Source organism: Eleginops maclovinus, chromosome 14, assembly GCF_036324505.1.
Source record: "Eleginops maclovinus isolate JMC-PN-2008 ecotype Puerto Natales chromosome 14, JC_Emac_rtc_rv5, whole genome shotgun sequence".
NCBI classification, from domain to species: domain Eukaryota; kingdom Metazoa; phylum Chordata; class Actinopteri; order Perciformes; family Eleginopidae; genus Eleginops; species Eleginops maclovinus.
The window spans coordinates 485,741-511,298 of record NC_086362.1 but is presented as its reverse complement, the minus strand read 5'-3'; the positions used below and the strand labels follow the sequence as shown (position 1 = coordinate 511,298).

The following is a 25,558-nucleotide window of genomic DNA, read 5'->3' as shown; positions in this document are numbered from 1 at the left end:
ATATTTTGATGCCGTGCTTCCCCAAACCCACCACCAAAACACCCCAAACCCACCACCAAAACACCCCAAACCCACCACCAAAACACCCCAAACCCACCACCAAAACACCCAAAAGTTAAGCAAAGTAAACTATCACCGATAAACTATATGAAACTAACACCCATAAAACAGCACAAACGGAAACATGTAGCTTATAAAGCGTCGCTCTTTTCTTTCGCTCACACTCCAAAATCTCCCAGCATGCACCGGAAGAAGAAGAAGAAGGAGGAGGAGGAGGAGGAGGAGGAGGAGGAGAAGGAGATGGAGATGGAGATGATGGAGATGGAGATGGAGATGATGGAGAAGGAGAAGGAGAAGGAGAAGAAGGAGAAGATGGAGATGGAGATGAAGAAGGAGATGATGGAGAAGGAGAAGGAGAAGGAGAAGAAGATGGAGATGGAGATGAAGGAGATGATGGAGAAGGAGAAGGAGAAGGAGAAGGAGGAGAAGGAGATGGAGATGAAGAAGGAGATGATGGAGAAGGAGAAGGAGAAGGAGGAGAAGGAGATGGTGGAGATGGAGATGAAGAAGGAGATGATGGAGAAGGAGAAGGAGAAGGAGAAGGAGGAGAAGATGGAGATGGAGATGAAGAAGGAGAAGGAGAAGGAGGAGGAGAAGGAGATGGAGATGAAGAAGGAGATGATGGAGAAGGAGAAGGAGAAGGAGGAGAAGGAGATGGTGGAGATGGAGATGAAGAAGGAGAAGGAGAAGGAGAAGGAGGAGAAGGAGAAGGAGGAGAAGGAGAAGGAGATGATGGAGATGGAGATGAAGAAGGAGATGATGGAGAAGGAGAAGGAGAAGGAGAAGAAGGAGAAGATGGAGATGGAGATGAAGAAGGAGATGATGGAGAAGGAGAAGGAGAAGGAGAAGGAGGAGAAGGAGATGGAGATGAAGAAGGAGATGATGGAGAAGGAGATGAAGAAGGAGAAGGAGAAGGAGGAGAAGGAGATGGTGGAGATGGAGATGAAGAAGGAGAAGATGGAGAAAGAGAAGGAGGAGAAGGAGAAGGAGATGGAGATGAAGATGAAGAAGGAGATGATGGAGAAAGAGAAGGAGGAGAAGGAGATGGAGATGGAGATGAAGAAGGAGATGATGGAGAAGGAGAAGGAGGAGAAGGAGAAGGAGATGGAGATGGAGTAGAAGATGGAGATGAAGAAGGAGATGATGGAGAAGGAGAAGGAGAAGAAGGAGAAGGAGAAGATGGAGATGGAGATGGAGATGAAGAAGGAGATGATGGAGAAAGAGGAGGAGAAGGAGAAGGAGAAGGAGATGGAGATGGAGATGAAGAAGGAGATGATGGAGAAGGAGAAGGAGGAGAAGGAGAAGGAGATGGAGATGGAGTAGAAGATGGAGATGAAGAAGGAGATGATGGAGAAGGAGAAGGAGGAGAAGGAGAAGGAGAAGAAGGAGAAGATAGAGATGGAGATGAAGAAGGAGATGATGGAGAAGGAGAAGGAGGAGAAGGAGATTGAGATGGAGTAGAAGATGGAGATGAAGAAGGAGATGATGGAGAAGGAGGAGAAGGAGAAGGAGGAGAAGGAGATGGAGATGAAGAAGGAGATGGTGGAGATGGAGATGAAGAAGGAGAAGGAGAAGGAGGAGAAGAAGAAGAAGATGGAGATGGAGATGAAGAAGGAGATGATGGAGAAGGAGGAGAAGGAGAAGGAGAAGGAGAAGGAGATGGAGATGGAGTAGAAGAAGGAGATGGAGATGGAGATGGAGTAGAAGAAGGAGATGGAGAAGGAGATGATGGAGAAGGAGAAGGAGGAGAAGAAGAGGAAGGAGATGGAGATGAAGAAGGAGATGATGGAGATGGAGATGAAGAAGGAGAAGGAGAAGGAGGAGAAGAAGAAGAAGATGGAGATGGAGATGAAGAAGGAGATGATGGAGAAGGAGGAGAAGGAGAAGGAGAAGGAGATGGAGATGGAGATGGAGTAGAAGAAGGAGATGGAGATGGAGATGGAGTAGAAGAAGGAGATGGAGAAGGAGATGATGGAGAAGGAGAAGGAGGAGAAGAAGAGGAAGGAGATGGAGATGAAGAAGGAGATGATGGAGAAGGAGAAGGAGGAGAAGGAGAAGAAGAAGGAGAAGGAGAAGATGGAGATGAAGAAGGAGATGATGAAGAAGGAGATGGAGTAGGAGCCCTTAATGGTCCCACGGAGGGGAAATTTCACATCCTGCATTTGATCCATCCTACTGTTGGGAGCAGTGGGCTGCCATATGTACGGCGCCCGAGGAGCAGTGTAGGGAACAGTGCCTTGCTCAGGGACACCTCGGTAGCGCAAAGCTGCAAAGCGGGAGCAACCATTGCTTTACTTTTCTCTATTCAGTCATTACTAATACTAAACGCAGGTCCCAGCTGCACCCTTTGTATCACCAAAAGTACTCAAAGTGAGACCCGTCCTCCAGATGGTTCTCTCTGTGCTTTCTACAGAACCTTTTGGATAAATGAAAGAAATAAAGCAGCGTGAGCCAAGAGGAGTTTCTCTTTTATTTTATTACATCCTGCAGTCAGACTGCTGGTTCACACACACACACACACACACACACACGGCTGGCTGTGTAGTAACCAGGTGTCGGGGGTCAGGGGTCACCGGTAGGACGTCTACCTGCGTCTACCTGTCTTTAGTTTAGTCCGTCGTTAGTGAGGAAGGCTCGGAGCCTCACACGGGGCACCAGCCTCTAGCAGCCCAGCCCGCTGATTGATCCGATGCGGTCCATCTTCATCCCGAAGCATCCTCTTCCTCCGGCCACCATCGACTTCCTGCTCCGCCTCCTCATCATCAACTGCCGTCGCAGGAAATCCTGGAAGAACTGCGGCACTTCCTCCCTCCGGTCGATGCGGCTCATAGCCAATCCCGAGGAGGAGGGGGCGGGACTTTGTGCATAGCCCTCTGTGATGTCATCAGAGTTGGGCGGGGCCAGAATGAGAGCGGAGAGGAGAGACCCGAACAGAGAGTCCAAAACCTGCAGGGAAGGTTCCGGGGGAGAGATGGGGTCAGGGTCGGGTTCAGGAGATTGGGTCGGAAATTCAAAAAAGTCAAAATTTGGAGAAAAATCTGAAGTTTGAAAAAACTGTATTTAAAAAAGTTACAGAAACTTTACCAAAAAAACATTTTGAAGAATTTGTCAGAAATTTGAAAAAGAATCTGAAGTTTGAAAAGGAAAAGAAGTGTGACTCTTTAGGTGAAGATGGAGATGATGATGGTGATGCTGATGAAGATGAAGACATTCTTCTACCTGTTTGTCGTGTCGTTGAGGTGACGGTCTCGACTCCACGTCGACGGTGAGAAAGAGGAGGAGGAGAGGAAGGAGAGAGCAGATAGAGGAAGCAGCCATCTTTGTTTCTTTTGAAGATAAATAAATCAGACGTCAAAATATTTTAGGTAAAACAGTTAAATGAATTGTTGATTCAAAATTCAAATAAATTTGTGAATTTAACTTTCAACATTTTTTAATGGAAATATATTATATATTTATAATAATTGAAATTCCAAAAGGTGAGGTCAATACTTAAATAACATGAATATACAAATAAATAAAATGTCTTTATTAGAATTGTAATAATGAATTATTATTCAAATAAAGACAAACCAAAAGAGGTTTCTGCTGGTTTCTCTTCAAAAGCCTTTAATCAAACTGTATTTAAATGTAAAAGGAAATATTACAGGAATGAAGTGAAAATGAAACTCACCTAAAAATGAAGAAATATTCCAACAATCCCCAAGATGTTTTCAATACAAAATAAAAAAAACAATAAAAGGATGATTGGTTTCTGGTCTCAGGAGTTTCAGAGGAATTCAATCCAAACGCCGTTTTTTTAATCCAATAAGAAGATGTTTGATTGGAGGGAAGGGTCTGTCCTGTCTCAGTGTCAGGACGGGTCTGTCTCTACGCTGAGGACACTCCGCCTTATATACGACCACACACACATTCTGCTGCTGTAACCCCGACAACACACACACTCACACAAAGAAACATTGAAACTTTGAGCAAGAAAGATAAAAGAATATCGACCAATCAGACGATCAGATTCAAAGGTTAATTGAAGCAGAAATCAGCTGACGGTTCATTGATAAACTGAGCTCTGTTCCCCATGAGAGGGGAGCGACATCAGCGCTTTAAACACATATTAAGATCTTCGAATAACTTATGACACGTTTACTATTCTCATCTCAACATGAGTCTATTTATTTTAACTTTGTTTCTCTGAACATATTTTTTTTTCTAAATTTACTTTTCGGAAAAACCTTTTATCTCAAGTTGACTGAAGACGATCGTTTTCTCCTCCAAATATTTGTTCGTCTTCATAGGTGAACAGACAGCCCATAATAAGGAGTCAAAGCTCATCATTTATCTTACTCTGGAAGAAAGTTTAGAAAATTGACAATTCAACGAGTCACCTGCAGGTTAATACACCTAGACCTCCTGCCAATCAGAGGGCAGTATTTCTTCCCCCTGCCAATCAGAGGGCAGTATTTCTTCCCCCTGCCAATCAGAGGGCAATTTTCCTCCCCAAGCCAATCAGAGGGCAGCATTTCATCCCCCAGCCAATCAGAGGCCAGTATTTCTCCCCCCTGCCGAACAGAGGGCTGTATTTCCTCCCCTAAGCCAATTAGGGGGCAGTATTCCTTACGCTAGCCAATCATAGGGCTGTCGTCCTACCCCAGCCAATCAGAAGCCAGTATTCTGATGACAGTTTCTCCCAGACCCTCCTGACCTCTGACCTCGGCAGCCCGCCTTGTCGTAAACCGTCACCGCAGCGACTGCATCGTGGTTAGCAACTATTTCCTGCGGAAGGGGGCGGGGTTACATCACATCGTACGGAGGGAAGGTGTGTGTGTGTTTAATGACCCCCCATCGTCTTTGTGCCCATCAGACAAAACTCCGTCCCCCATTCAGCTCCGACGTCACAGAGAACACACACAGAGTTAGAATGGCTCATTAATCACCCTATTAGAGAGAGAGGCCGCTGATCACAAAACCTATACTGAGTGTGTGTGTGTGTGAGTGCGTGTGTGTATGTGTTGTGACGCACAAGAAATTCCTGCCCACTAATAGGGATACACACACACACATGTGCGAGTGTTAAACTTCAAATATAAACACATTCTCTGACTTTATTTTAAACGCATTTCCTGTTGAGTTTGTCTTCAAAGTGTTCAGAATGCTTCCTCTGTCGGTTTACCCCCCTTTTTTTAATTTATTCTCATAGTTTCTCAAACAGTTCTTTGGTTTTATTTCCAACTTTTTTTTCTAATCATTTTTCCTAATTAACTTTTCATTCAAATATATTTTTTCATCTTCAGATTTTTTTCCCTTTTAATTAAAACATTTTTTTCTCTTAATATTTTATCATTTTTAAGTTTGTTTAAATTATCCAAACTTTTTTTTCAGTACTTTTTAAACTTTTCATTTTGATGTTTCGCTGCTCCAGTAAAACTTCACACACGGCTGCGCGGCCCCCAGCCAATCAGCACTGACGTCACAGCCTTTTGTGTGTGTGTGTGTGTGTGTGTGTGTGTGTGTGTGTGTGTGTGTGTGTGTGGCCCTGAGTAATGGTCTCCAGTGGAGTGTGAGTAATCTCGCTCTCAAGCTAAATTTAGATTCCCTTTTGGATCCTCTCTGATGCGTTCAGGTGCTGAAGCTCCAGTAGGAACCTCTGGACTCTCTGGGTTTGAATGGCTGGTTCTGGTACTTCAAAAAACACACACAGCTTCACTGGTTCGTCTTTATTATGTTTTGTGTAGAAAACATCTGCATGGAATAATCTCTGGGGTCATCAGGTGTCGTGGCGACCGACAGGACGTCAGGACGGAGCTCTAGTTGATCTTCGGGTGACGGTAATCTTTACCAGCGAACTTGGCCTTGTCTCCGAGCTCCTCCTCGATCCTGCAGGTCAGAGGGCACAGAGTGCTTTTACTTTGAAAACTGGAGTCCGTGATTTTAACTTCTTGAACTCGAGCCCCGTGCTTTTACTTCAAAAACTAAATACTGTGCTTATACTTTAAACAGCCATGCTTTTATTTTGTTAACTGAAAATATCTTGTGTTGATTTGAAAACAAAAGGCTCATGCTTTTAGTTTGAAAAAAGATAAGTACCATGCTTTTATTTTGAAAACCAAACAGCCATGCTTTTATTTTGAAAACCAAACAGCCATGCTTTTATTTTGAAAACCAAACAGCCATGCTTTTATTTTGAAAACCAAACAGCCATGCTTTTATTTTGAAAACCAAACAGCCATGCTTTTACTGTACACTGAGTAAAGGTTTAAAGGACAGGAAGTTCTCACCTCATCAGCTGGTTGTATTTGGCGAGACGCTCCGACCTGCAGGGGGCACCGGTCTTAATCTGAGAGAGACAGACAGGTAGAGGACAGACAGATGAAGGGGACAGGCTATTAGCATACTATTGATTAAAAAAAGAGCATCATCACAGCTGTTACTTTGCTGCCCGTCTCCCCCCCCCCCCCTGTATGTCTCTCATAGCTCACCTGTCCGGTGCACAGTCCCACCACCAGGTCAGAAATGAAGGTGTCTTCAGTCTCTCCGGAACGATGGCTGACCATCACCCCCCACCCACTGCTTTGAGCCAGCTTACACCTGGGACACAGGTATAGGGAGGAGGGACAGGTAGAGGGGGGAGGGAAAGGTAAAAGAATGAGGGGGGAGGGAGACAGGAAAAAATTGGTAAATTCAAGTTAAGCCTAAATACAGACAGACAGACAGACAGACAGACAGGTCTTACGCCTGGATGGACTCGGTCACGGAGCCGATCTGGTTGACCTTCAGCAGCAGACAGTTGCAAGCCTTCTTGTCCACAGCCTGCTGGATCCTCTTGGGATTGGTCACCGTCAGGTCGTCTCCTACGATCTGATTGGTTAAAAACATAAAGGTGAGTCCCTGAACAATCCTGTCTGCCTGTCTGCCTGCCTGCCTGCCTGACTGCCTCACCTGGATGTCTGTGGACGCGGTGAACTTGGCCCAGTTCTCCCAGTCATCCTGGTCGAATGGATCCTCGATGGACTGGACTGGAGACAGCAAGAGAGATAGGAAGAGAGACAGGTAGAGAGACGGGTAGAGAGACAGACAGGTAGAGAGGACGTCCGTTAATGAATGTAGAGTATGAGTATACCGGGGTATCCCTTGATTCGGTACAGGTCTCCCAGCTGCTTTCCTCCGAGTATACAGATGTAGTATCTAAAGCAGTTCCCCAACAGGCGGACTGCCATTAGCGGGAGACAGAGAGAGAAGAGTGAGGGGAGAGACGAGTTAGCGGGAGACATAGAGAGGAGGGGGAGAGACGAGTTAGCGGGAGACAGAGAGAGGAGGGGGAGAGAAGAGTTAGCGGGAGACAGAGAGAGCAGGGCGAGAGACGAGTTAGCGGGAGACAGAGAGAGAAGAGTGAGGGGAGAGACGAGTTAGTGGGAGACAGAGAGGATGGGGAGGGACGAGTTAGCGGGAGAGAGAGGAGGGGGAGAGACGAGTTAGCGGGAGACAGAGAGAGGAGGGGGAGAGAAGAGTTAGCGGGAGACAGAGAGAGCAGGGCGAGAGACGAGTTAGCGGGAGACAGAGAGAGAAGAGTGAGGGGAGGGACGAGTTAGCGGGAGACAGAGAGAGGAGGGGGAGAGACGAGTTAGCGGGAGACAGAGAGAGGAGGGGGAGAGACGAGTTAGCGGGAGACAGAGAGAGGAGGGGGAGAGACGAGTTAGCGGGAGACAGAGAGAGCAGGGCGAGAGACGAGTTAGCGGGAGACAGAGAGAGAAGAGTGAGGGGAGAGACGAGTTAGTGGGAGACAGAGAGGATGGGGAGGGACGAGTTAGCGGGAGAGACGAGTTAGCGGGAGACAGAGAGGAGGGGGAGAGACGAGTTAGCGGGAGACAGAGAGGAGGGGGGGGAGAGAAGAGTTAGCGGGAGACGGAGAGAGCAGGGCGAGAGACGAGTTAGCGGGAGACAGAGAGAGAGAAGAGTGAGGGGAGAGACGAGTTAGCGGGAGACAGAGAGAGCAGGGCGAGAGACAAGTTAGCGGGAGACAGAGAGAGAGAAGAGTGAGGGGAGAGACGAGTTAGCGGGAGACAGAGAGAGGAGGGGGAGAGACGAGTTAGCGGGAGACAGAGAGAGCAGGGCGAGAGACAGAGAGGAGGGGGAGAGACGAGTTAGCGGGAGACAGAGAGAGGAGGGCGAGAGACAGAGAGAGGAGGGGGAGAGACGAGTTAGCGGGAGACAGAGAGAGGAGGGGAAAGACGAGTTAGCGGGAGACAGAGAGAGGAGGGCGAGAGACAGAGAGAGGAGGGGGAGAGACGAGTTAGCGGGAGACAGAGAGAGGAGGGCGAGAGACAGAGAGAGGAGGGGAGAGACGAGTTAGCGGGAGACAGAGAGAGGAGGGGGAGAGACGAGTTAGCGGGAGACAGAGAGAGGAGGGGAAAGACGAGTTAGCGGGAGACAGAGAGAGGAGGGCGAGAGACAGAGAGAGGAGGGGGAGAGACGAGTTAGCGGGAGACAGAGAGAGGAGGGCGGAAGACAGAGAGAGGAGGGGAGAGACGAGTTAGCGGGAGACAGAGAGCAGGGGGAGAGACGAGTTAGCGGGAGAGAAGCGTGAGGGGAGAGACGAGTTAGCGGGAGACAGAGCAGGGGGAGAGACGAGTTAGCGGGAGACAGAGAGCAGGGGGAGAGACGAGTTAGCGGGAGACAGAGAGAGGAGGAGGAGAGACGAGTTAGCGGGAGACAGAGAGAGGAGGGGGAGAGAAGAGTTAGCGGGAGACAGAGAGAGCAGGGCGAGAGACGAGTTAGCGGGAGACAGAGAGAGAAGAGTGAGGGGAGAGACGAGTTAGTGGGAGACAGAGAGGATGGGGAGGGACGAGTTAGCGGGAGACAGAGAGGAGGGGGAGAGACGAGTTAGCGGGAGACAGAAAGGAGGGGGAGAGACGAGTTAGCGGGAGACAGAAAAGGAGGGGGAGAGACGAGTTAGCGGGAGACAGAAAGGAGGGGGGAGAGAAGAGTTAGCGGGAGACAGAGAGAGCAGGGCGAGAGACGAGTTAGCGGGAGACAGAGAGAGAGAAGCGTGAGGGGAGAGACGAGTTAGCGGGAGACAGAGAGCAGGGCGAGAGACAAGTTAGCGGGAGACAGGGAGAGACGAGTTGCGGGAGACAGGGAGAGGAAGGGAGAGACGAGTTAGCGGGAGACAGAGAGAGCAGGGCGAGAGACAGAGAGAGGAGGGGGAGAGACGAGTTAGCGGGAAACAGAGAGAGCAGGGCGAGAGACAGAGAGAGCAGGGCGAGAGACGAGTTAGTGGGAGACAGAGAGAGAGAAGAGTGAGGCGAGAGATGAGTTAGCGGGAGACAGAGAGAGCAGGGCGAGAGACAAGTTAGCGGGAGACAGGGAGAGACGAGTTAGCGGGAGACAGGGAGAGGAAGGGGAGAGACGAGTTAGCGGGAGACAGAGAGAGCAGGGCGAGAGACAAGTTAGCGGGAGACAGGGAGAGAGGGGAGAGACGAGTTAGCGGGAGACAGGGAGAGGAAGGGGAGAGACGAGTTAGCGGGAGACAGAGAGAGCAGGGCGAGAGACAGAGAGAGCAGGGCGAGAGACGAGTTAGTGGGAGACAGAGAGAGAGAAGAGTGAGGCGAGAGATGAGTTAGCGGGAGACAGAGAGAGAGAAGAGTGAGGGGAGAGACGAGTTAGCGGGAGACAGAGAGGTGGGGGAGAGACGAGTTAGCGGAGACAGAGAGAGGAGGAGGAGAGACGAGTTAGCGGGAGACAGAGAGAGGAGGGGGAGAGACGAGTTAGTGGGAGACAGAGAGAGGAGGGGGAGAGACGAGTTAGCAGGAGACAGAGAGAGGAGGGGGGAGAGACGAGTTAGTGGAGACTGAGAGGAGGGGGAGAGACGAGTGAGGGGAGAGACGAGTTAGCGGGAGACAGAGAGAGCAGGGGAGAGACGAGTTAGCGGGAGAGAAGCGTGAGGGGAGAGACGAGTTAGCGGGAGAGAAGCGTGAGGGGAGAGACGAGTTAGCGGGAGACAGAGAGCAGGGGGAGAGACGAGTTAGCGGGAGAGAAGCGTGAGGGGAGAGACGAGTTAGCGGGAGACAGAGAGCAGGGGAGAGACGAGTTAGCGGGAGAGAAGCGTGAGGGGAGAGACGAGTTAGCGGGAGACAGAGAGCAGGGGGAGAGACGAGTTAGTGGGAGACAGAGAGCGCAGGGGGAGAGAATGGCGCCAATTCAGCCCCGATGTGAAATGGTGGGGACAGACTGGAGCTCAGTGCTCTAACCCCAGACAGTGAGGGAGAGGAACATCAGAGGGACAGAAAGACAGACCGTAAACTGTTCTGATGTCTCTGATGTTTCTGATGTCCTCTGATGGTTCTGATGGTTCTATAACTGTTCAGATCTCTCTCAGAAAGGGAACCTCCAGCTGCTCTTTTCTGTGCTCTCTACATTCAGCTCTGTTGAGATGCACACATTTCCAAAAGCTACTGATCTCTCTGTTCTACACACAGCCCGAGTGGAACCTAACATATCTACAGTGTGGTTCTGAGCCCGAGTGGGAACCCTAACATATCTACAGTGTGGTTCTTGAGCCCGAGTGGAACCCAAACATATCTACAGTGTGGTTTCTGAGCCCGAGTGGAACACTAACCATACTACAGTATGGTTCTGAGCCCGAGTGGAACACTAACATATCTACCAGTATGGTTCTGAGCCCGAGTGGAACCCTAACATATCTACAGTGTGGTTCTGAGCCCGAGTGGAACACTAACATATCTACAGTGTGGTTCTGAGCCCGAGTGGAACCCTAACATATCTACAGTGTGGTTCTGAGCCCGAGTGGAACCCTAACATATCTACAGTGTGGTTCTGAGCCCGAGTGGAACACTAACATATCACAGTGTGGTTTCTGAGCCCGAGTGGAACCCTAACATATCTACAGTGTGGTTCTGAGCCCGAGTGGAACCCTAACATATCTACAGTGTGTTCTGAGCCCGAGTGGAACCCTAACATATCTACAGTATGGTTCTGAGCCCGGAGTGGAACCCTAACATATCTACAGTGTGGTTCTGAGCCCGAGTGGAACCCTAACATATCTACAGTGTGGTTCTGAGCCCGAGTGGAACACTAACATATCTACAGTGTGGTTCTGAGGCCCGAGTGGAACACTAACATATCTACAGTGTGGTTCTGAGCCCGAGTGGAACACTAACATATCTACAGTATGGTTCTGAGCCCGAGGGAACCCTAACATATCTACAGTGTGGTTCTGAGCCCGAGTGGAACACTAACATATCTACATGTGGTTCTGAGCCCGAGTGGAACCCTAACATATCTACAGTGTGGTTCTGAGCCCGAGTGAACCCTAACCATATCTACAGTATGGTTTTCTGAGCCCGAGTGGAACCCTAACATATCTACAGTATGGTTCTGAGCCCGAGGGAACACTAACAAGTCTAAGTGTGGTTCTGAGCCCGAGTGGAACACTAACATATCTACAGTGTGGTTCTGAGCCCGAGTGGAACACTAACATATCTACAGTGTGGTTCTGAGCCCGAGTGGAACCCTAACATATCTACAGTGTGGTTCTGAGCCCGAGTGGAACACTAACATATCTACAGTATGGTTTCTGAGCCCGAGTGGAACACTAACATATCTACAGTATGGTTCTGAGGCCCGAGTGGAACACTAACATATCTACAGTGTGGTTCTGAGCCCGAGTGGAACACTAACATATCTACAGTATGGTTCTGAGCCCGAGTGGAACACTAACATATCTACAGTGTGGTTCTGAGCCCGAGTGAACACTAACATATCTACAGTGTGGTTCTGAGCCCGAGTGGAACACTAACATTCTACAGTATGGTTCTGAGCCCGAGTGGAACACTAACATATCTACAGTGTGGTTCTGAGCCGAGTGGAACACTAACATATCTACAGTGTGGTTCTGAGCCCGAGTGGAACACTAACATATCTACAGTATGGTTCTGAGCCCGAGTGGAACACTAACATATCTACAGTGTGGTTCTGAGCCCGAGTGGAACACTAACATATCTACAGTGTGGTTCTGAGCCCGAGTGGAACACTAACATATCTACAGTGTGGTTCTGAGCCCGAGGGAAAACTAACAAAACTACAGTGTGGTTCGGGGCCCGAGTGGAAAAACTAACCCTATCACAGTGTGGGTTTTTGACCCCCATTGGAAAAACTAACAATCAAATGTGGTTCTGGGCCCGAGGGAAAACCCCAAAAAAACTACATTAAAGGTTCGACCGAGTGAACCCTAAATATCTACAGTGTTTTTGGGGTTCCCGACCCGATGGAAAACTAACAAATCTTTCAAGTGGGGGTTCAGCCCGAGTGGGAAAACAAAAATTTTCTACATATGGTTCTGCCCCAGGGAACACAACTTTTCTACAGTGTGGTTCTGAGCCCGAGTGGGGCCCCCTAACCCTATCTAACCGTGTGGTTCTACCCATGGAACCCTAACCCTATCCCACAGTATGGGGCTGACCCGAGTGGAACACTAACATATCTACGTGGGTTCTGACCCGAGTGGAACACTAACAAATTTTACAGTGGGGTTCCGAGCCCGAGGGGGGAAAAACCCCAACATATCTACAGTTTGGTTTTTGACCCCAGGGAACCTAACATATTTACAGTGTGGTTTTTGACCCGGGGGAAAACCCAACATATCACAGTATGGTTTTGGACCCAGTGGAAAAACTAACATATCTACAGTGTGGTTTTTGACCCCCAGTGGAACACTAACAAAATCTACGTGTGGGTTTTTGACCCGAGTGGAACACTAACATATCAAAATTTTGGGGTTCCCGAGCCCGAGTGGGAAAACTAACATATCTACAGTATGGTTTTGACCCGATGAACCCTAACATATCTACATTTTGGTTCTGACCCGAGTGGAACCCCCAAAAATATCTACAGTGGGTTTTTGAGCCCCATGGGAAAACTAACATATCTTAAAATGTGGTTCTGAGCCCGAGTGGGAAAACTAACAAATCTACATTGGTTCTGAGCCCGAAGTGGAACACTAACAACACAGTGTGGTTTTTGAGCCCGATGGAACACTAACAAATCTACAGTGTGGTTGAGCCCATGGAACACTAACTTTTCTAAAAGTAGGTTCTGAGCCCGGTTTTGGAAAAACAAATACTACAGTTTTGGGGTTTTGACCCGGTGGGGAAAACTAACATATCTACAGTGTGGTTCTGAGCCCGAGGAACCAACATATCTCAGTGTGGTTTGACCCGAGTGGGAAAACTAACATATCTACAGTGGGTTCTGAGCCCGAGTGGGAAACCCCAACTATCTACAGTGGGGTTTTGAGCCCCCATGGGAAAACTAAACCCCTAAACTTTTCAATATTGGGTTTTGACCCAAATGGAACACTAAAAAATCTAAGTGTGGTTTTTGACCCCCAGTGGAAAACACTAACATATCTAAAAGTGGGTTTTGACCCCCGGGGGAACACTAACAAACTACATGTGGGTTTTGACCCGGTGGAACACTAACATATCTACAGTTTTGGTTTTGACCCGAGTGGAACACTAACAACTACAGTATGGTTTTTTTAGCCCGATGGAACCCTAAAAAACACAGTGTTTTGGGGGGGGTTTTGACCCGGGGAACACTAACAAAATCTACATGTGGGTTTTGACCCGAGTGGGAAAACTAACCCTTTCTACAGTGGGGGTTCTGACCCGAGTGGAAACCCCAAAAATATCTACAGTGTGGTTCTGAGCCCGATGGGAAAACTAACATAACAAAAGTGGGGGTTCTGAGCCCCCAGTGGAACCCCAAAAAATAACTACCCGTGTGGTTTTTTTAGCCCGAGTGGGAAAACTAACATTCTCCCTATGGTTTTCCCAGCCCGATGGAACCTAAAATAACCCACCTTGGTTCGGTTCGTAGCTCCAGGGACATGTTGGGTTTTTTTGTTGTTGTTTCCCTTTTTTTGTTTTTTGACAATCCCGTTTTTTTGATTGCATGCAGACCCTTTATACAGCGTCTTTAGCTGATTGGGTATCACACTCAATTTAGAACCACTTACAGTTTTTGGTGTTCCGGACCTTTCTTAGACATGTTTTTCTAACTGGAACCTGGTTTTAAACTCGAGTTTAAAACACTAACCCTGGAAATTTAGTTTTATGTAGTATGTAGAGTATACAAGTAAAATGTAGTAGGAAGTAAAACCCGAATAATTAGTATGTAGAGTATACAGAGTATATTAGTATGTAAGTAACAGAGTAAAAGGTTTGTATGTAAAATAAAACAGAGTATTGTTTAGGGAAAATTTCACAGAGTAATGTAAATATGTAAAAGTATACAGATATATGTCGTATGAAGTTACAAGTAATGTGTTGTAAGTATAAATATAGTAGTTGTAGAGTATACAGAGTATTTTTCGTTGTGAGTATACAGAGAAATGTCGTATTAGAGTAACAGGTATATGTATATGTGAGTAACAGAAATGTATATTGAGACACAAGTAAGTATTTTAAGTACCAGAGTATTGTAAGTATACAGAGATTGTATTATGGGGAACACAGAGTAATGTAGTATGTAGAGTAACAGAGTTAGTATAGTAGAGTATACAGAGAAAAGCCCGATGTAAGTATACAGAGTATATGGTATGTAGAGTACACAGAGAATTTTGTTGTAGAGTACACGAGAAATATGTAATATACAAGAAATGTCGTATGTGAGTACAAGTATAGTTATTAATACACAGAGTATATGTAAGTATACAGAGTAATGTTATGTGGGTTAACAGAGTATAGGTATATGTAGAGAAACAAGAGTATATGATATGTAAGTATACTCTATGTAGATATACAGGTATATGTGTATGTAGAATAAAGAGATATGTAGAGTAGAGTACACAGGTATATGTGTTTGTAGAGTCACAGATAAGTAGAGTTACAGGAAAATATTGTATTAGTTTTAACAAGTATTGTAGAGTATTCAGGTTATTAGTATGTAGAGATACAGTTATGTCGTAGTAGGTATAAGAGATAGTTAGTAGAGTAAAAGAGATATGTAATGTAGAGTATCAGAGTTAGTCAATTAGAGTATAAAATATTTTTTAAAGTGAGTAACAGAATATATTACTATGAAAGTATATGTAGTTTACGAGTATATGATATGTAGATAACAGAGTAAGTCGTTGTAGGTATACGAGTATATGTCGATGTAGGGAAACAATATATGTCGTATGTAAGTAACAGATATATGCGTTGTAAGTAACAGAGTATTGTCGTATTGAGTATACAGAGTATATGTGTATTAGAGATAAGAGTATATGTAATGTAGAGAACAGAGTATATTAGGTATTCAAGTTATGTTATGTGAGTATACAGGTAATGTTTTTGAAGAGTATACAAATTAGAGAGTTTCAGGTTTTTGTAGTTTGTAGAGTATAAGAGTATATGTCGTTTTAGGTAACAGAGTTATTTTGTAGTAGATTTCAAGTATATTCATAGTAGGTATACAGATTTTAATGTATATGTAGAGTTACAGAGTATATGTTAGTGGGAAATATCAGTTGTAGAGTTAAGAGTAATGTACAAGTAAGATACAGGTTTGTAGTAGTAAGTAACAGGTATAGTATATACAGAGTATATTATACGTAGAGTATACAGAGTAATTAGTAGTGGGAAATACGAGTATTGTAGTATGTGATATACAGATTATGTACTTGTAGGTAACAAGTATAGTCTTTTTTAATATATGTAGTTTAAGTATATTACATGAGAGTAACAGGTATTGTACTTGTAATAAAAAAGGTATATGTATAGTGAGTATTAAGTATGTAGATTATAAGATATATGTAGTATAAAGGTATTGTATAGGGTAACAGAATATTAGTATGTGGTATACAGAGTATATGTGTTACGAGTATACAGAGAAATTAGTATGTAAGAAAACAGGTATGATTTTGTAGATTACAGAGATATTTTTATGTAGATATACAGAGTAATGTTATGAGAGTAACAGAATATTGATTTAGAGTACACAGAGTAAATGTATTTTAGAGTATTACAGTATTAGAGTAATACAAGTTTTTTAATATGTAGAGTATCAGGAAAATTTGTAGTAGTGGGTACAAAAGGTATATGTGTTGTGAGTCCCAAAAGGTATATGTGATGTAGAGTAAAACAGAGATATGTCGTAGGTAGGTATACAGATATATGCGAGTAAGTATACGAGTATGTGTAGTAGAGTACACAGGTAATTTTTTTTTGGGGGTTACCAGGTAATTTAAATACGAGTTTTGCTTTTGTGAGTATACGGGTTTTATTTTGTATGTAGGTTACGGGAATTGTGTTGAGAGTAACAAGTATAGTAGTATGTAGAGTACACAGAGTATTGTTAGTATACAGAGTAATGTCTAGTAGGTAACAGAGTATATGTAGAGTTCAGGATAGTATATGTAGAGTATACAGAGTAATGTGGTGATATAAAAGGTTATTTAGTAGAGTAAAAAAGTATATGTCGTGTTAAGATAAAGTTATGATATGAGGATACAGAGTATATGCGTAGTAATATATGGGAAATTGTGTATACAGGTATATGTCGAATGTAAGATAGTAGTATGTGAGTATACAGATTTTAAAGTAGTATGTAGAGTATACAGAATATGTCGTATGAGATACACGAGTAAGTAGTTGTAGAGTTATACAGTATTAGAGTATACAAGTATATGTACTAGTGAGTTCAGATAATGTGTATGTAGAGACACAGAGTATATGAGTATGAAGTACACAGAGAAGTATAGTAGAGTATCAGAGATATTGTATTAGAGATAAAAAGTATATGTCTTGTAGATTTACAGATATATGTAGTATGAAAGGGTAACAGAGTAATTTTTGTGATCACAGAGTTATGAAGTAAAAATTTTATGTCGTTGTAGAGTAAACAAGTAATGTCGAAAGTAAGTATACGATATATGTAGTTTAGAGTACCAGAGTATATGAGTATGTGGGAAAACAGAGTTATTAGAGTTACAGAGTATTGTGTATTTTAAGTTAAAGATATATGAAAGGTATTAGAGTATATGTAGTTTTAAAATTACGAAATATTCGATGTGAGTATAAATAAAAGTATATGTAGAGTAAACAATATAGTCTATGTAGAGATACAGAGTATATGTGTATGTAGAGTATACAGAGATATGGAAGTAGAGTTATAGAGTATATTAGAACAGAGTTTTTGTCGATGGAGATAGTAGTATTGAGTAACAGGTAATGTGTATGTAGAGTATATGAGTATTGTATATGTAGATTACAGATAAGAGTAACAGAGAATGTCTTACAGAGTAAAATTTATGAGGTTATGAGTATATGTAGTATGTAGAGTACACAGAGTAAAGTCGTATGAGAGTTTTTAAAGTATATGTGTTACAAGTAATGTAGTATGTAGATTTCAGAGAAAATTGTAGTAAAAAGAATATGTAAGTAAGTATAAGAGAATGTAGTAGAGAGTACACAGAGTATATGCTTTGTAGATATATAGATAAATTTAGTATAAGAGTATATTGTATTTTAATTTAAACGAGTATAGTCGTTGTGAGTATTAGATTATTGTAACAGTATATGTCTATGTAGAGTTTTGTAGTATTAGATTTTAAACAGAGTAAGTCGTAGTGATAATAGAGTATATGTAGTATGTGAGAACAGAGATTTTTGGTTACGAGTATGTCGTATACAGAGTATATGTATAGTGGTATACAGAGTTATGAGTATTAGAGTATACAAGAAAATGTATTTTAGAGTATCGATTATATGTCGTTGTAGAGTATATGGTAAGAGTATGTAATATACAGAGTAATGTAGTTACAAGTATATGCCCTATACAATTTATGTATATAAGAGTTATTGATAGAGTTACGGGTATATGTATATGTAGAGTATACGAGTATATTATTGTAGAATACAGAGTAATGTAGTATTAGAGTAAAAGTATATGTTATGTAGAGTATTGTAAGTAGAGTATACAGAGTATATGTGTATGTAGGTATCGGTAAATGAGTATGTAGGTATACGAGTAATTAGTATGTAAGTAAAGAGTATAGTAGTTGTAAGTTACAGATAAATGTAGTATTAGATATACAGAGTAATGATTTTTGTAGAGTATACAGAGTAATGTATGTAAGTTAGGGTTTAGTAGAGTTACAGGTTATTAGTATGTAGAGTATACAGAGTAAATGTAGTATGTAGAGTATACAGAGTATATGTAGTATGTAGAGGTATACAGAGTATATGTAGTATGTAGAGTATACAGAGTATATGTAGTATGTAGAGTATACAGAGTATATGTACTATGGTAGAGTATACAGAGTATATGTACTATGTAGAGTATATGTAGTATGTAGAGTATATGTACTATGTAGAGTATACAGAGTATATGTACTATTAGAGTATACAGAGTATATGTAGTATGTAGAGTATATACAGTATGTAGAGTATACAGAGTATATGTAGATAAAGAGTATATGTAGTATGTAGAGTATACAGAGTATATGTAGTATGTAGAGTATACAGAGTATATGTAGTATACAGAGTATACAAGAGTATATGTAGTATGTAGAGTATACAGAGTATATGTAGTATGTAGAGTATACAGAGTATATGTCGTATGTAGAGTATACAGAGTATATGTATAGTAGAGTATATAAGATGAGATTACAGAGATATGTACTATTTAGATTAAGAGTTTAGTATATGGGTAACAAGTAAAATTTTTTGTAGAGTAACAAGAAAAATTTAGTATGTGAGTAACAGAGTTATGTGTATGTGAGTTACAGAGTAATGTCGTAGTAGAGTATCAGAGTATAGAGTAGAGGAAAAACGGTAAATGAAAGTAAGTATATGATTTTTATGTAGTATGTGAGTATACAGAGTTTTTGTTAACAGATATTGTCGTTACAAGTAATGTATTTTAACAGAGTAAGTTTAACGTAGATATACAGGTATAGTGTATGTAAGTATAAGAGAAAAGTAGTATTTAGGTAACGATAATGTAGTATGTAGATAACAATAATGTAGTATGTGAGTATCAGAGTTTGTATATGTAGAGTATACAGGTATATGTAGTTTGTAGAGTAAAACAGAGTATTTAGTTGTAGATATACAGGTAATGATATGTAGAGTATACAGAGTTTTGTAGTTGTAGAGATACGAGTAAGTATTGTAGAGTAAAACAATAATTTACTAGTAGAGATATGAGTATGTGAGTATTGACTATGTAGAGTATACGAAATTGTACTATGTAGATATACAGAGTATATGTATATGTAAGTATATCAGTATGTAAGAACAGAGAATGTAAGTATAACAGTAGTAAGATCAGAGTATATTACTATGTAGAGTATACAGGTATATTGTATGTAGAATATACAGTATTAGAAACCCAGGTAATGTAGTATAAAGAGTATATGTAGTTGTAGAGTAACAGAGTAATGTAGTATAAATATACAGATATTTTTATACGAGATACAGAGTAAATGTAGTATGTAAGTATACGAGTTATGTAGTTGTGGGTATACAGAGTATATTAGTATGTAGAGTAACAGAGTAATCCCCTATGTAAGTATACGAGAATGTGTATGTGGATAAAGATTAGAGTAACAGAGTATTTCTTTTAAGATACGAGAAATGTAGTTGGGAAGTACAAGAGATATGTAGTAGAAGAAACCAGATATATAAAATTGTAGGAAATACAGAGTATATTCGTATGTAATATAAGAGTATATTGTATGTAGAATACAGATTAATGTAGTATGTAAGTACAAAAAGGTTTATGGTATGAAGAACACAGAGTATAGAAAGAATACAGAGTAAGGTATAAAATTTTAACAGAGTTAAATGTAAGTATTAGATATTGAGTAGTAAGTATACAGATATTGCGTAGTAGGTATATGATATATTATATTAGAGTAAACAGAGTATATGTCGTAGTAGATATATAGATTTAAAATTGTAGTAGAGTATACGGGTATATGTCGATGTAAGATTAGAGTATATGTAATTAGAGTTACAAGTATATTGTTGGAGTAAAAGAGTATTGTATAGTAGAGTATACGAGTATATGTAGTAACGAGTATAGTCGTATACGGTTATATGAGTATTAAGTATACAGATATTGTCATGGAGTATATGGTATATTAGTTACAGAGTATATGGATGTAAGTTTAGAGAATGTATTACAGAGTATTGTCAGATTAAATGTAGTTTTAGAGTAAAAGGGAAATATGTCGATGTAATATACAAGTTATTTTTTGTAGAGTATTGTAAAATGTAAGTATTCAGAGTAATGTAGTAGTGTATACAATATATTCGTATGTAAGTTAAGAGTTATGTAGTAAAGGGTATATGTCGTATTAGGTATATAGAGTATAGAGTATCAGAGTATATGTCGTATGTAGAAATGTAATGTAGAGTATACAGAGTTATTCGTATGGAGTAACAGAGTATATGTGTAAGAGTATATGGGAAAATTTTATATACAGAGTATATGTCGTAGAAGTATATGTAGTAGAGAGTATTCAGAGTAAGTAGTATAAAAGGTAACAGAGTATTGTCGATGTAGAGTATACAGGAATTCGTAGTAATATAAGATATAGTGTATAGAGGTATATGTAGTAGTAAGATATGTAGTATACAGAGTAATTGTTTAAAGTATATGTCGTAGTGAGTAACAATATTGTATTTTAAACGATATTTGTTTTTACAGAGTTATGTCGTATTTTAATTTTCAGATTATGTAGGGTATACAAGTATATGAGTAACAGGATATGTCGTAGTAATAAAGATAATGTAGTACGAAATGTAGTATGTAGAGTATACGAGTATAGATAACAGAGTTATGTCGATGTAGAGAACAGAGTAATTCGATGTAGAGAAATGGTTTAGGAACGAGTTATGTAGTATCAGGATATTTTCGAGTGATATACAAGTATGAAATTAACAATAATGTTTTTAACAGAAAAAGTTATGAGGTAACAGAGTAAGAAGAGTAACGAGTATATGTAGTATACAGAGTATATGTCGAATGTAGAGTATACAGAGTATATGTAGTATACAGAGTATATGTAGTAAGTGTAAGTAATACAGAGTATATGTAGTATACAGAGTATATGTCGTATGTAGAGTATACAGAGTATATGGTCGTATGTAGAGTATACAGAGTATATGTAGAGTATACAGATTATATGTAGTATACAGAGTATATGTCGTATGTAGAGTATACAGAGTATATGTAGTATACAGAGTATATTCGTATGTAGAGTATACAGAGAATATGTAGTATACAGAGTATTTGTAGTATTTGTAGTATTTGTAGTATATAGAGTACCGGGGTATCCCTTGATGAAGCTGCGGTACAGGTCTCCCAGCTGCTCTCCGCTGATGTGCCGGGCCGGGTCGTCGGGCGACTTGAAGTCCAGGTCGTACTTCCCGCTGCGGTAGAACTCGGAGGCGGCGACGTCCATCCCCACAATGATCTTATCGGGGTAGCCGGCCTTCTCAATGGCCGACTTCAGGAGCTCCAGGGCTGGGGGGGTGGGGGGTGGGGGGGGGTATATTTCAGTTGAATTCACATTGTTAGCAACTTATGCTAAGTCCAGTTGCTTTTCCTGTGGCTATGCTAATGGTAGCTACTTTAGCTTGATTGCTAGCGATGCCCCCCGCTGCTCTCGCCTAGTCTACCTGATTCATGCGGTTTCCCTGCCTGCTCTGGTGCAGACCGTCCAGAAGCAGCATCTAACCCCCACAGCGACCCCCTGCTGGCAGCTCACCCTCGTTGTTCTCCAGGATGTTGGGGGCGAACCCTCCCTCGTCTCCCACGTTGGTGGCGTCTTTCCCGTACTTGGCCTTGATCACGTTTTTCAGGTTGTGGTACACCTGAGCGCCGAACACAGTCAGACACAGTGCTTGCAAAGATCAAACTCAAGGTGCATTAAAGTAAACCCCGTCACCTCGGCTCCGATCCTCATGGCCTCGTGGAAGTTGGCGGCTCCGACGGGAAGGATCATGAACTCCTGCATCGCCAGCTTGTTCCCAGCATGGCTGCCTCCGTTAATCACGTTGAAGGCCTGCGGAGGAGACGCGTTTATGAGCCTTTCAGCCAACCAGAAGGATCACTGGGAACCTGCGGACTGCGCTTTTACTTTGAAAACTGAGGACTGCGCTTTTACTTTGAAAACTGAGGACTGCGCTTTTACTTTGAAAACTGAGGACTGCGCTTTTACTTTGAAACCTGCAGACTGCGCTTTTACTTTGAAAAACTAGACAACATGTTTGATTGACACTTTAACAATGTTATTGAAAGAAGAACCTAAACTAGCGGACCAATCAGAATTACTTGCTGACAGCCAGAAGAAATGACACCTCACTAACAAAGTCATTTTCATTGGCTAAGAGTGATCAGTGTGAGCTTGCTGGTTGGTTGCGGTGAAGCCCCGCCCACTCACCGGAACAGGAAGTATGACGTCTTTGTTCCCGGCGAGGTCGGCGATGTGGCGGTACAGAGGAACTCCTTTCTCCGCTGCTCCGGCCTTACAGACCGCCAGAGACACGCCCAGGATAGCGTTAGCTCCAAACTGAGCTGCAGACAGAAAGGTCAGAGAGACAGTTATATAGAGAGAGGACAGGGGAGAGACAGACAGGCGAGAGACAGAAAGGTGCTTACATTTGTTCTCGGTGCCATCCAGCTCCAGCATGAATTTATCGACCTTCTCCTGCTCAACAACACTGAAGTTCTGGAGAGACAGACAGGCAGGCAGGCAGGCAGACAGGCAGGCAGACAGGCTATTATTCCAGGTCCAATGGATCCACATTGTTGTCTTTTCTCAGACTTGTTGGTGTTTACCTTCTCAATCAGTTTGGGGGCGATGTCTTTGTTCACGTGATCCACAGCCTTCACCGTACCTGAAGGGGGGTGGGGAACAGCATTACAGAGGGACAGGCAGACAGACAGGTGTGAGGACAGACAGGTGTGAGTCTCACCTTTCCCCAGGTAGCGGCTTTTGTCTCCGTCTCTCAGCTCCAGAGCTTCATGGACTCCTGTTGAAGCTCCGCTGGGGACGGCGGCCCTGAAAAGACCTGAGACAGACAGGTGTTAACACAGTGTGTGTGTGTGTGTGTGTGTGTGTGTGTGTGTGTGTGTGTGTGCTCACCCTTGGCAGTGTACAGGTCTACCTCCACTGTGGGGTTTCCCCTTGAGTCCAGGATCTCACGGGCATGAATCTTAGTGATAGACATCCTGACTGAGAGACAGACAGGTAGAGACAGACAAGTGAGACAGACAGGTAGAAACAGACAGGTTAGAGACAGACAAGTGAGACGGACAGGTTAGAGACAGACAGGTAAAATAAATCAGTGCCCTTGAGTAAAAAGAACAAATGTGTTTGGGTGTGTGTGTGTGAGAGTGTGTGTGAGTTTGTGAGTGTGTGTGTATGAATGTGTGAGTGTGAGTGTGTGTGAGTTTGTGAGAGAGAGTGTGTGTGAGTTTGTGAGTGTGTGAGTGTGTGTGTGTGTGTGGGTGAATGTGTGAATTTGTAAGTGTGTGAGACCTGCTGCAGAGATCCTGTGTAAAGCCATACTGACTTGATGTTGGCAGCAGCAGGCCTCTGAACCTGATCAAACCCCGCCCCATCACCCCTCTCAGCCAATCACAGCGCACTACCCCTGACAGGCGCACAATGAGCACCAATAGGAGAGAGGGAGAGACCATTGTGTGGAGAAAAGGAGGGGGGATGTCCCCTATCCTCCTGAGGTATTATTAATACTGGACTTGTGTTTGACCTTCTGCCTGACCTTTCTGCAGAGGTCATGACTTCTTCCCTGACACACACACACACACACACTACGGGGACATTGTGTCCCTAAAGAATAAGTGACCCCACAACACCACTGAAACCAGAATATTCACACACCACCAGCTATCACTGCTAATACTTCTGATACAGATACAAGTACTGCTAATACTTCTGATACAGATACAAGTACTGCTAATACAGATACAAGTACTGCTAATACTTCTGATACAGATACAAGTACTGCTAATACTTCTGATACAAGTACTGCTAATACTTCTGATACAGATACAAGTACTGCTAATACAGATACAAGTACTGCTAATACTTCTGATACAGATACAAGTACTGCTAATACAGATACAAGTACTGCTAATACTTCTGATACAGATGCAAGTACTGTTAATACTTCTGATACAGATACAAGTACTGCTAATACAGATACAAGTACTGCTAATACTTCTGATACAGATACAAGTACTGCTCATACTTCTGATACAGATGCAAGTACTGCTAATACAGATACAAGTACTGCTAATACAGATACAAGTACTGCTAATACAGATACAAGTACTGCTAATACTTCTGATACAGATGCAAGTACTGCTAATACTTCTGATACAGATACAAGTACTGCTAATACAGATACAAGTACTGCTAATACAGATACAAGTACTGCTAATACTTCTGATACAGATACAAGTACTGCTAATACAGATACAAGTACTGCTAATACAGATACAAGTACTGCTAATACTTCTGATACAGATACAAGTACTGCTAATACTTCTGATACAGATACAAGTACTGCTCATACTTCTGATACAGATGCAAGTACTGCTAATACAGATACAAGTACTGCTAATACAGATACAAGTACTGCTAATACTGCTAATACAGATACAAGTACTGCTAATACTTCTGATACAGATACAAGTACTGCTAATACTTCTGATACAGATACAACTACTTCTAAATACCTTTCATACTGATACTAGTATTGCTAAATATTGCAGCTAATGCTAAAGCTATTTGTGGACTTTCATGCTAACGCTAACACTGCTACTGCTTTGTATTGATGTGATGTCTGTCTGTCTGTCTGTCTGTCCGTCTGTCTGTCTGGACTTTGTCTCTGTTTGTCTCGTTGTTGTTTGACCTTGCGTATCGTCTGAAGGTTCAAGTCCTCTGGTGTTTGTGTGTCTCAGATAAAGAGTGACGCTGAGATCAGAAGAAGCCAACGGTGCTCTAAAATAAACCTGTATTTCACACAGAGCGACAAACATCCTCTCAGCTCTCCTGCAAACTGAAGAGGATTTTCAAAATAAAAGCTTTTATTTTATAGCAGAGTATCCACCGACCTGATAGGGAGAGGAGCGTCCGTCCGTCTGTCCTCTGACTGGAAAGTGTCCGTCTGTCAGCTGCAGGGCTCTTATAGACAGACACCCCCTCACCCCACCCCAGGGAGCGTCTGCATGTACCGTTCAGCAGAAACACACACACACACACACTGCTCACACACACACACATAGCTCACACACACACTGCTCACACACACTGCTCACACACTGCTCACACACACACACACACACAGCTCACACACTCTCTGAATAACCTTTGTTATTCCTGACATGTTTTATTAGAGATATTTTGTTGGTCAATCTTTATTTTTATTCTGAATCTTTTTGTTCTGGGACAGATTTTATA

At 42.7% G+C, this 25,558-nt stretch overlaps 2 protein-coding genes across 3 annotated transcripts; both read right to left on the bottom strand.

Moving 5' to 3' along the window:
- Positions 1-2,518: 2,518 nt before the first annotated feature.
- On the bottom strand, positions 2,519-3,911 carry nppcl2 (natriuretic peptide C-like 2). The gene is made up of 3 exons (XM_063901240.1): positions 3,734-3,911; positions 3,280-3,386; positions 2,519-3,006 (listed from the first exon to the last, which is right to left on the bottom strand). The coding sequence occupies exons 2-3, from the start codon at positions 3,376-3,378 to the stop codon at positions 2,722-2,724; spliced, it is 384 nt and encodes a 127-aa protein (XP_063757310.1). The 5' UTR covers positions 3,379-3,386; positions 3,734-3,911; the 3' UTR covers positions 2,519-2,721.
- Positions 3,912-5,756: 1,845 nt separating this feature from the next.
- Positions 5,757-25,420, bottom strand: eno3 (enolase 3, (beta, muscle)). 2 transcript variants are annotated; one of them, XM_063900386.1, is made up of 14 exons: positions 25,213-25,420; positions 23,216-23,305; positions 23,046-23,141; positions 22,909-22,967; positions 22,729-22,798; positions 22,511-22,644; positions 22,016-22,132; positions 21,836-21,941; positions 21,394-21,591; positions 6,994-7,070; positions 6,788-6,912; positions 6,534-6,642; positions 6,333-6,391; positions 5,757-5,931 (listed from the first exon to the last, which is right to left on the bottom strand). In XM_063900386.1, exons 1-14 carry the CDS (start codon positions 25,379-25,381, stop codon positions 5,862-5,864), a joined length of 1,479 nt encoding a protein of 492 aa, XP_063756456.1. In that variant the 5' UTR covers positions 25,382-25,420; the 3' UTR covers positions 5,757-5,861. The 2 variants fall into 2 exon arrangements, with proteins under 2 accessions (XP_063756456.1, XP_063756457.1); XM_063900387.1 differs by lacking the exon at positions 25,213-25,420 and adding an exon at positions 25,011-25,129.
- Between the last annotated feature and the right edge of the window lie 138 nt (positions 25,421-25,558).

Coding starts and splice junctions, on each gene's coding strand:
- nppcl2 (XM_063901240.1), bottom strand. CDS start 3,378: ATGGCTGCTTCCTCTATCTGCTCTCTCCTTCCTCTCCTCCTCCTCTTT. Junction 3,007..3,279: donor CTCAACGACACGACAAACAG/GTAGAAGAATGT, acceptor CCTTCCCTGCAG/GTTTTGGACTCTCTGTTCGG.
- eno3 (XM_063900386.1), bottom strand. CDS start 25,381: ATGTGTGTGTGTGTGAGCAGTGTGTGTGTGTGTGTGTTTCTGCTGAAC. Junction 22,645..22,728: donor GGATGGCACCGAGAACAAAT/GTAAGCACCTTT, acceptor TTCTGTCTGCAG/CTCAGTTTGGAGCTAACGCT. Junction 21,942..22,015: donor CCATGAGGATCGGAGCCGAG/GTGACGGGGTTT, acceptor TTCGGCGCTCAG/GTGTACCACAACCTGAAAAA.